The 12,063-nt window shown below is 35.9% G+C and overlaps 1 protein-coding gene across 1 annotated transcript in view; it reads left to right on the forward strand.

Moving 5' to 3' along the window:
• Positions 1 to 84: 84 nt before the first annotated feature.
• The window catches only part of LOC128990124 (folate transporter 1-like), a 31,849-nt gene continuing 19,870 nt past the window's right edge, over positions 85 to 12,063 (forward strand). Inside the window, exons 1-7 of the mRNA XM_054412384.1 lie at positions 85 to 117; positions 895 to 1,069; positions 3,492 to 3,662; positions 4,596 to 4,809; positions 6,528 to 6,626; positions 7,967 to 8,094; positions 11,783 to 11,879. Of these exons, the coding sequence (XP_054268359.1) occupies positions 947 to 1,069; positions 3,492 to 3,662; positions 4,596 to 4,809; positions 6,528 to 6,626; positions 7,967 to 8,094; positions 11,783 to 11,879 (832 nt within the window). The 5' untranslated portion in view covers positions 85 to 117; positions 895 to 946. The remainder of the gene's footprint in view (positions 118 to 894; positions 1,070 to 3,491; positions 3,663 to 4,595; positions 4,810 to 6,527; positions 6,627 to 7,966; positions 8,095 to 11,782; positions 11,880 to 12,063) is intronic.

Consider the following 12,063-nt stretch of genomic DNA (forward strand, 5'->3'; position numbering starts at 1 on the left):
TTTAGTAATAATAGGCACTATAATAGGCTTCTCTCTTGTATGAGAGAAACAGATGGTTTTTTAATTGCTCTTTATTTAAAATGTGAGCTCTGGTGTGTTAGTATAGAAGATTTAGTGGTGGGTATATTATGATTTATCAGTCAATATATATGTGTCAATATACTTTCAGTTTATTTTCTAGCAAAACCTTATTTAGACAGTATTTGCTTCAATAGCTTTAACTTTAATTTGAAATTAGGATGGAAATAGACAATTAAAAAAATATTTATTGGCATTGAAAGTTATATTTGGGTTTCAATTGATAGCTCATAAATTGTTTCAAACACTTGTTTAACTAACCCAAAGCTGTCAGTGGTTTTAGTGACTTTTTTGATTTAATTAGTTTGTGATCAAATTATGCAGTAAATTTATAATTTATAGTTAAGCTTTGGTACCGATACTGTATTTGGGCACTTGTGGGTTGGAATATGCGGGGAGGAACTAAACTTATCAAGAAACAGGCTACAACTATTTTGGTCTGTCACAAATGCAGTCTACAATGCTGTTTATACGAGCATAAATACTTTAACCAAATTATTCTTTGTTTTGTTTGTCCTACAAACCGATTATATTGACTTGTTGGACGATACCATATATATATTTGTGTAAACTTAAATAATTGTGATGAAAATCCAGTCGGTATATAAAAAAAGTGTTTATGATTATGAGTGGGTTTATTTGGATAGTTAATTGTTTTTACTCACTGATGTGAGTGATTTAACATTGTAATTGATACATTTGTAGCAACAATTATTGTAACTACTGCTCAGCACTGTCTCAATTATTGCCCCTGTGCTTTAGCATTACTGGACCGACTAATTTATTTTTATAAGTTATGATTTGTTGGGATTTCAGGCTCATTTCTACAGTATATTTTACATGGAAAGGATTATAATTAGAAACAAACATGCTTTGCCAATTTGGGTTTGTACTAATTGCAATTTATGGATTTCTGAAAAACTTTAATCCTGACAAAAATTACTTTTCCGAAATAGTTTTCAGTCCTCCGAAGAATTTAACAGTAGCTGAGGTAAGCAAACAACTAGATTTGTAGAAATAACACTATATTTTTTCAAATTCATTCAAAATCTACACACACTAACGTTGAGTAAATCAAGGTATTATTTATTGCCATCTGAGTGTACTTAGTGTAATTTTACACAGTCCAGGGGGGGGGGGGAGTTATTGTACCACTGGACCAGGAGGGGTTATCCAGTGACACATATAGGAGGGGTACCAGAGGATCAGGGGTTATATTACCAGGGGGTCAGTACCAGGAGAGTTATTGTACAAGGAGCCAGACAGAATTTTGGTACACTGTATTAGGAGACCAAGAGGCCAAGAGGGTTTGTATAAACAGGGGACCATTCATGCTCGCTGGTGGCTTTTGTTTTTTTGGCAGTTAAACAATATAAAACAGACACGTATAGTTTATAACCAATTGTTTAAACACTGTCAATAGACATTTATAGATTACTGCAGTAATAATAACTCTGTAAAAAAAGATTAAATAAAACAAAATTGAAGGAAGTGTATTTTACAAGGGGCCTTGGTTCAAACTGCACATTTTAGAAGGTATCAAAACTCGTTCCCAAGGTAAAACCATTAACCCTTTCAGTGCTAGGCCAATAATTATTTTTTCTTAAGACTTTTTTGTTTGCCTTTTAATTCCATTACCTTTTGTTGAATTTTAACTGTATTGTTGTCACTATTTTATTAATTAGGCTTATTTTGAATAATATAAGATAATAACAAATATATATAACAAAGAAAAGTACGGGTATTTGTAGTTAACATTAATTAAAACTTTGTTTTCGTTGTAAATTTCCAAGTTTTCTTTTAAATTGTAATGTTCTGATAGCATTGTTTGAAAGAAAAATCTCATAAAATCGAAAAAGACATCTAGTTTACAATTTAACATTGAATTTAACCTTGATTTAGTTTGATAAGGTTATAATAATATAGCCATTTTAGGAAGAATACTTTTTTGCAGCAAAGCCTCCGAGTAACACAATTTATGATCACTGTTTTGGTTCAACTGAAAAATATCATCTTAAATAGTCCGTGACTAACTAGTGCTGCTACCTTGTTACATATTGAACAACCTGCTGTAGCGCTATCTGTTCGCAATGTTGGTGTCAGCTTAAATACTGGTTTTTGACTCCTCAGTCTCCAAGCACAGATAGCCGAGAAGGCTAGGGCGTGTGTCACTTGGCGCAGTGGCATTCATTTGCTTGGGTTCGATTCCCGTCCTGTGTGGCAAATAATTGGTGACCTGTGTGTTTGTAGCGATATACCACAACCACTGGGACATAGTGAGGTGTGTTCATAATCCTTGGTTTAGACATGCACATTGGATTGGGCGATGATTGCGATATGAATCGGATTGGGATATTAAAGATGTTGTTTTATATTGTTTAAGGCCCAAGGACAGTTAAATATTTCAAAAGATAATCAAGATTGTCACTAAAATATGTTTACAGCCGTACAGAGGACAGTGAAGTTAAAGTTTAGTTATTTTAAGTGGTTGGCCATGTCCCACCCCCTGGGTGCCGATGATTGTATGTAAATAAAAATTATTCATTTAAAAACATATAAAAACAACATAGCTAGCCACGATTAATAAACTTATTGTACGACACACAGAACATTGACCATATGAGCAGATCTTAAAAACTTCAACGACATAGTTAACATATCTTGATTTTTAAATTTATTTGGCGATTACCAAAGTATAACAAAAATTCACAAAATAATGCAAATATCTTCTTTTCAATCAAATAAATACAACCAGCTGTTCCTTAAAATAGAATAAAATTCTATAGTTCAGCCACTTAGAAAGCGACCTCCTCTAGCATTGGTTTAGCATTAGCGCGCATCTCTCTCTTTCTAAGCGGTTAAACTATTAAATATTCATCTGTTAAAATGTAAACAAATCTTTTCTCCATAAAGATAACATGGGATCTTTAGAGGCCACAGGGGCAGAGCCCTGATTGAAATTCTCGAAAACACTTCTTATTGCACACCTAGAGCCGAAGAATAACCAAGCCAATTCCTGAGTTCTTATGGTTAGTACTTTTTGAGATACAGTGATCAGTGAGTGGTATTTGACTTTTATAAGTATAGATGTATACAGGATGCCCAAAAAAACCCTGGGGCGGTTAAATATTTTTTTGAAATATTTAATATTGAGCTACAAAACTCTGGACATAAAATCTATTTTTATCACATATTCAGTGATCCGCTACTTCCTCAGGGGGACGGCCCACTATAGGAGTCAGAAGAAAATCTTAAATGTAAGCATCGGTTGATATGCATATAAAAAAAGGTCTTTATTATGTTGCGAACCCGAAAAAATCATGAACATTGCTTTACCAATTAAAGATGGAGAATATCTGCTATAATACTTAACACATGTACCGGTATAACCATTTTGCTTTGTATTATTCTAGGTAACTCAAGACATATACGGAGTTTCGGCTTACTCCAATCTTATCTTTGCCTTTGTTGCACTTCTGGTCACAGACATACTACAGTACAAGACCATAATCGTTGTAGGAGCTTTGGCAGCTGCTGTATATAGTCCAGTCCTCTATTTTGGAACTACCGTTACACAAATTCAGGTACCTAATGTGTTCAATCAACAAGGTTCCATAGTGTACGACCATAAGAATGATTTTGAGTTTGAATACGGAAAGTAAAATTAAAGCGAAGTGAGTGTATAACACATAGTTTGAATAGATTCAGAGTATTAGTATTCGCTTGTGTCCCTAACACTCAAATGTACACTAACAGTGTAAATGAATGATCACAAAATTGTTTGTAATTAAACAGACACATTGAACACATGAAGGTCAGAATTTGAAGTTTGTATAATTTCACAAGTAGGTTCCTGGTAAAAAAATCAATCCATATATAAATCCCAAAGTACCCATGAACTTTTGAGAAAACTACAAGTCACACCCACATAAACCATATACCTACTTAAAATGTTCGTCATGACGAGAAACCTTGTGCAAAACTATCCGTAATTCCCTCATAAATCGCCCTTTAAGGTTGTAATTACTTTCTAAAGGGAACTTTCCATACAGGGTGAATAAAAAGTCAAGACCCCCCCTCGAATATTTTTTCAAGTAAATACACAGAGATATCCTTTTGGTGGTCGTGCAATCTTAGCAGGAAGTTTCATTTAACGATTTTGAAATTTGAGTGTCCCCCCAAAAGGGGGGCAACTCAAATATTTTAAATGTAAACCCCCTTCAAGTGACACCTCATTTTGAAGTGTTGACAAAAACTCAAAGAATGGTGAAAACTAGAGGTCGCTATCTCTTCTCTATCCAAAATGGTAGCCCGTCAAATGTTGTGGAAAATCAATGGTAAAATTGTGGTAAAATCAATGGTGTTGGTGTTGTTGTGAGTCAAAGTTAATACTTATGAAGTCAAACGGGGTGAAGCCCATGGGTAACAGCTAGTTTGAATAGTGCACAGTCTAAAATTAACTTTTGTCCACGTTAAACTACAAAAGCACTTTGTAATAAATTAAGAATTGTTTTCAGATTTCTCAGGCGCTGCTCGGGTTCTACAAAGCTTCCCAAGTAGCTTATAGTACCTACATCTACACTCAAGTTAAGAAACATAACTATCAGGAAGTGACAGCTGTAGTGCAGATAACTCCAAAACTGGGAACTTTGATCTCGGCACTCTTAGCTCAGTTTCTCATGTCAACCCACTTCATCACTGTCCAGAGCCTCATTCTCATATCTTGGGTTGGTAAGTAGTTCTGATGGTTTGAAACTGGAATGTTCCTGACCATTGGACTTATGATGAATGGTGTAGGTTAAAGAAATAGCCTGGTCTTAGTAGCAAAGCCAAATAAAGCCATCTTGCTCCATTTTACACTCATATTAAAATACACAGCATCATGTCGCTGTCTCAATATAGGTAATGATAATAATGCACACAAGCAAAAATGTTTACCATATACAACTTATTTTGTATCCATGTCTAAATGAACTGGACTGTAATTCATCAAATAACAGGTATGCTAAGAATCTAACAGGTAACAGCTTGAAACAATATTTTTTTCATAGTTCAGTTAAATACAAGAGGTTCTACCCGCAAATTCACGGCCGTACAGAAGCCATCAATAAATTATTTTAATCAACTTTGACTTTATATTTCATTTAAAGGGCTTAAGTTCAAGAAATTGTCATCTGAAAGGATGATAAAAGCATTGGAACCTTCACACCTTACGTCCTAAGGTTGGCCGAGGTTGTACCTGAACACGCAGCTCTCTTTCATGACGTCTTTAATACTTTACTTTAATACTTTTCAATGAAATTGCGACCTGTTAAAGATCGGTGACAACCTCTTGGAACAAACAACATACATGGTTTGTTAATCTCATATTCATCGTGTTTCGAACACCTTTAATCACTCACTTGTATCAAACATCTAGAAATAGCTTCCCTGTTCATTCGCCGCACTTCTTTTAAGAACATAAAAGTAAATAATAAAATAAGTAAACAAAAATGTAAACAAACAAACTATATTGTCAATTGCATTGGCCAGCTGTTGTTCACAAAATTAATCGAATAATAACTTTCAAAACATGAAAGGCGTAGCCCTTTGGAAATCAGCCTGTGGGGCAGAGTTCTTAGGGAGTTCGTCCATATCAATACTTTTCGGCAAACCTACACACACCAAGCTTCATTTTGATATGCCATATGCCTATATTTCTATTTGATAAATGGCCTTAACCGTTTACATAAAGTTTGATTGTATCACTTTAATAATATAATAGATTACCTGAGAATAATATAGTGGCTTTAAAACTGATATTATTTAGAATTTTAGGACTTCTTCAGGGATATCGAAAATAAGTATTCCATTGATAAAATGTGTATCAATATAGTTTGCCTCTCGTCTCTCAGGTAAGCTAGGACTCTGTATCTTTTAAAACAGATCCTTAAAATCCCATTCGGCTTTAAAAAATGTAATTTACCTACAGAGTGTAGTGCCCCTGCCTAAACCCTGTGCAAACATTCAGAGCAGGGCCCCTTACTACTTAAAGTTCGCCCCCCAAATCACCATAGGCCTATGAACTGTTTCTCATGCTCATAGGATGGATATATTTCTGCTGTTGTGGCAACATCAACATCTGTTTTCATCCCTCACGAATGTGGCAACAATATTGATTACCAAATGAGCAAATATTTAACAATTTTATTGATGGTCCAGGGACTATAATACTATAGCTCGGCCGCTTAGAAAACGACCTGCGCGCTAATGCTAAACCAATGCTGGAGGAGGTCGCTTTCTAAGCGGCCGAACTATACCTATCATAATTTCTAATTGTGTTATATTTGATTGGAAGTATAAACATAAAATACTATGCTAGACTTTTTAATGCATTCACAATAACAACACCACTGTAATGTAAAAACTTATTCAGCCTTAATACTTCTTAATTGTTTTAATTTTTTTAGTCCACAGTACTTCATTTCTGACTACGCTTGCATTGCCTACAGTGGAAGGCACTGCTTGCCCAACCGACAGAAAACCTGGTGAAGCGCAAAGTGTTAAAGGTAAAAAGAAAATTGTACAGTATTACAAATATGTTTAACCAAATCTGCGTCTATTATAGTTCTCTTTAATAGTGAAACCCTTCTTTTACCAGGCACTGTAAGCAGGGTCATTTTAGTAAATGAGCCCGTGTCCAGGGGCGCTGTAAGGGTGGAGGTGGGGTAATTATGTCTCGGGCCATGTTAAAAAAATGTCAACATCTTACTAATATTATAAATTTGAAAGTTTGTGAGTTTGTGTGTATGTTTGTGTGTGTGTTTGTGTGTGTGTTTGTGTGTGTGTTGCTCAATCACGCATAAACTACTGGACGGATTGGGCTGAAATTTGGCATGATGATAGCTCACATTCCCGATTAACATTAAAGCATATTCTTATCTCAAAAACCCTTTCGGGCTCCGCCCCAGTGGCTCTGTAGTTCCCCATGTTAATCTTATGATTTTTCAAATTTAAAAGGAATTAATGAATCTTAACAGCTGTTTCAATTAAACAAGTTCGTTCTGTTCTATGATGTCCAATAGCATAAAAGTTACAAGTATTACCAACAGGGTGCAGCACTATTAATTTTTTTTAAATTTATGACAACAGCTAATTTCCAACCAAAAGGTGAGTGAGCGTAGCGAACGAACTTCAACCTGGAGGCGAGTTAGCGTAGCGAACGAGCTAACCTGAAGGCAAGTGAGCGCAGCGAACGAGCTCCAACCTAAAGGTGAGTGAGCGTAGCGAACGAACTTCAACCAGGACGTGAATGAGCCATGCGAATACTTATGAAGCTAAACGGGGCGAAGCCCGCGGGTACAGCTAGTTCTTCTTAAGTGTAAGCATTGAGCCCAACAGAGAAGACAATGCTTCTGGAACTTGGAACCCTAGCAAAATAAATATTGTAAGACGGATGTTGGAAGAGGTTTGTCTGTATGGAATATGGTGCCTGAGCTGGTTGGGGTGATTATCAGGCACAAGAACATTAAATCAAGGCAAGATAACCAAATTGAGAAATAGTCCAGGGGGATGATTGAGACAACAAGTGTAGAACTCCTCTCACAAATATTATGACCCTGCTGTGCTGAAGTAATCCCACTGGTGATCCTAGTCCCAGTAGACTGTAGTTGTGAGGGGTTACGTTTAGTGGGTGCGAACCCCACACAAATAGGGGAACCACGATGTCAAGCAACTATGTGTCAGGTAGAGATTCCCTCTCTCAGATAAAAAAAAGAAAATCCTACTGTGTGTCCAAACTAAAATCCTTCTTGTGCTCTAAGTTACATCCTGAACCTAATACAATGCTAATACTTTTAGAGATATTCTGAGTACCGACCTGTTACATTACAAACATAATTTGTTGTAGTGGCAGGCTGTCAGAGATATCGTCATGCCGCCCGCCTTCTCTGGGAGGAGCTCAAGTTTGCAGCCTCCAATGTAAACACCCTGAAGTGGTGTGTGTGCAGGATCATGTCTTACGGAGCCAACCAGTTGGTACTGTTTTAATCATTATTGCTAGATGTAATTTGACTGGGACTGAAAACAAATTTAATACACCTTTATAAATACATTGCAATTGACATAGTGTTTTACGTTTCAACTTCGAAATTCCAGTGCGCTGGTTCTTCCAAACGTCAAGCAGCGATTCAGCGTCGACATTTGGCGAGATGTATGAGCTAATTGGAACTGGCTCGGTTGTAGTGGCGAAATTTGTTCTCCTACGATCGAAAGTAGATTCTCTCCCTTGTACCTTTTCACTTGGGATGTCTTTCGCGTTTCATTCTTAATCTTGAAAATTAACTATGAAAACATTTAACACGTACGTACCAAACCAAATAAACCAAATCAAATATAACAAACTATTTTTTAGAACGTTTAGTCCAATCTAACCAATACGGTTATCAAATCAAATTATGACAATGCAAATAACCTGTATCAGCTGTTTTTGTTAACTTCAAAAACGTATTGACAATAACAAGGGCACTTTCAAGGGCTGTAGGACAGAAACTGGATTTTTCCCAGCCTTGTAACCAACTACAATCGATTTCTTGTGACACATTAAACAAAAATTTTGAAAGTCCTCGGACTGACTAAAGAAACAGTTTGCCCATACACGAGCTTGTGTTAGGGTATAGGATTTCCATTTGATGATTTGTGTTGCTTTGAGGAAAAGAGCGACATTATGCTGGGGTATTTCTATTTGATCTCTTTTTACAATGTTTTTATTAGCTCGCTTTCTTGTTCGGTAAAAATTTTGCAATCAATATTAAACCAACTTCCTGATAAGCTAGAGGCTTGAAACATGAAACATAGCTCACAAATGGATGACCATGCAATATTAAATCATTTTACTTTCACATTTCCCTTGGGCTACACCCTATGGGCTCGTTTTTATTAGCTCACTTTCTTGTCCGGTACAAATTTTGCAATTGATTTTACACTAACTTCTTGATGAGCCCCAACCACCATTGTAATTTATTCTTGCATTACATACATACATTCATATCCTCTCCCGGTCTGATTATCCTTGGGTCTGGGTGTTCACTAGGCCTCTCCATCTTCTTTTGTCCTTCCACAATTCCACTTCCTCCACATACTGCCATTGCACTCCTCTTGCTTCGACATCACGTTTCACCTCCTCGAACTACCTTCTTCTGGGCCTTCCTCTTGGCCTTCTTCCATCCATTTGACGTTCACTCATTCTTTTCGGGATTCTTTCATTCTCCATTCTTCTTACGTTGCTGAACTATCTCAATCTTGTCTTCTCTACTCGTTCTCTCAAACTTTCTTCAACTGTTCCTCTTCTCAGCTTTTCATTTCTCATTCTGTCTAATCTTGTTTTACCTTTTATCCCTCTTATAAACTTCATCTCCCCTGTATTCTTACATTATGTGTGTATTAAATAATTGGGAAACACAAATTTATTTGAACACTTGAACATTTGAACACTTGGGAAGTTGACTTTTGGCAGAATACACTATAAAATATAATGGTCATAGATGGTTAAACATATAATCTAGTTGTGAAAAGTGAATTCTTAAAGTTGCTTTAAGTTCCAGGTTTAACATTATTTGCAAGGCTATTTTCTAAGTTTAAGTATTTTATCTAGGTTTTGTTCACTAATGCCCCCATAGATTGCTAGACCATATGACAGATGAGAGTGTATGTGAGAAAAATAAATACCTTTAGGTGTTTCTTGATAACACGACAAAAATATCATTCTTTTTAAGATGTGCAACCTTGAGGAAATTGTTTTGCTAAATGTAGAACAGTTTGCTAAGCCATTAGATTTAATCGATGTCCAAGAAGTTTATGGAATGTCTCTCTGGCCTGTAGACAGCCCCGTGAATCGAGGGTTTATAGTATAGTTCCTTCTCAATCACTTATGCGTGCCAGAGCTTGGTGGATGTTGAATAGATAAATGGATTCTGGGGAATCAGAGTTGCATATTTAAACAGACACTTTGTCCCTGAAGGAGGGGCTGCTAGGGAGGGGCTTTTATAAGAATTTGGATTTGTTGTTAATTTGATAGGATATTAAATCAGGTTGAGTGTAGTAAAATGAACGATAACTCCAGTGGCTCCTTAAGTGAGTTTTGCATATACCAGTTTTAGCCGGAGCTTGCAGCTAGTTTACAATTTGTTTATCTGCAACTTATATTTAAATAAGTTAATTAAGTTATTTAAATAACAAAAGTTATTTATTAGGAAACTGTTTCAGTTGCCTAATAACACGCCAAATTACTCACTGTACTTGGAAACTGGTCTAGATAAATTACACATTTATTCTCTCTCAATGAATCTTAATTATATAATAAATATATTGGGGCTACCACCTGAGCGTTTACCAAGATTATTAGCAGCTGAAGTTTTAAGAAAAAATGTAGATTGGTGTCGAGCGTGGAGAGCATTAGGAATCAAATATGGCGTGCAAATGGACCTGAATATACATACGATGGAGGAGGCGGGGAGTGGTAGGTTGAAGTCTCAATTAGTTAGTGTTGTAAATGCAGCAAGAGATAGCTGGAGAGCTGAGTGTCTAGGCAGAGCGCGTACTTCAGCTTATCATTCCCAATACCTCGTCGTTGACTTTGACCTTGGCAACAATAGCTTCTTGGAAACTGGTTTAGACAACCGAACCATTTCTTGGATAATAAAATGTAGAGGAGAACTTATAGATCTCAACTATAAACCGTGGATTGTCGATAAAAACCACACATGTTCCTTGTGTAATTTAAAGGAGAATGAATCTGCTTTACACTTTGTGGCTAGTTGCCCTGTGTTCAATGACTTGCGACTCTTGTATTTTGGTAAACAAAAAATACAATATGAGGAGTTTGTGGATTATTTGAATGGGAAGGATTGGCGGGGCCTTGGAAATTTTTTAAAAATTGCATGGAAACGTAGATGGGAGCTAGTTAGGGAATTTAATTTTTAAAATTTTATATTACAATATGTTTAGAGTATAAATATATGTGTATATATGCATACATGTGTATGTGTATATATCTATGTATATGTGTGCATAAAGAAGTGTTATTTTATTTTGTTTTAGTGCTCAGTATGTTGATTTATGTGGGACAATTTTATTTTATTAATATTGAATGGACATTAATGCCAACCCAGCAGACGGTCGTATGACCATTGTTGTATGTGCATGTATAAATTATCGCACCCATTTCATGTAGCCTACTGTACATAGTATGTATTCAATAAAGCACTTTTCTATTCTATTCTATTCTATTATATTTAAATAAACCAAGATGCTCATTCCTGGAAAGATTTTGTGTATTTTTGTTCTTCAGGTCAAAAAAAAAAGAAACACCATATAAACAAGGGTCTGAAATGCCTGGTTTTCTGTCTTTATGTGATCTTTAATAATGTCCATTGTCCATAACTAGGCAATTGACTTCAAATCTAGTACCATTGACTATATTGACCTAATCTGCAGGTATTTATAGTCAATGCTAGTACATAAGCTGTGACAGATGGCACCAATCTTTACTCAAATCAGATTTTGTAATTTTGCAACAACTCTAATGATGCTTTGTTAAAAATCAGTACATAAACATTTGAGAGACTGTGCATATGAATGCAATGTTTTATTTTTCCCATTGTTACGCCTGTGAAGTACTAGATCTACCTTTGACACTATTCATACCTAAGAATCATTGCTATGACAGGTGTGTGATTACTATGTGCAAGCTCTGTGGAACGATATCACTGGATCCAATCAGAACACCAACAACGCCGGAGTAGAAGCCATCTATGCCTGCTGCAGTGAGTAACGACACTCGAACCTATTCAAAGTTTGGTTTGGCTCAGTAATTTATAATGGATGCCTCAATAGTGAACAGAGATAACTTGATGTATTCATCTCTTGTGACTGTGACGGCATCCGTTACTGTTTGATGCTATCAGGCAACATTTATGATGGTTTTCTTAATGTTGCGAGTAAAACATA

The sequence above is a fragment of the Macrosteles quadrilineatus genome, unplaced genomic scaffold (genome assembly GCF_028750875.1).
Source record: "Macrosteles quadrilineatus isolate MER2022 unplaced genomic scaffold, UCM_ALF_1.0 Scaffold_3__2_contigs__length_128488019, whole genome shotgun sequence".
In the NCBI taxonomy this organism is placed as follows: domain Eukaryota; kingdom Metazoa; phylum Arthropoda; class Insecta; order Hemiptera; family Cicadellidae; genus Macrosteles; species Macrosteles quadrilineatus.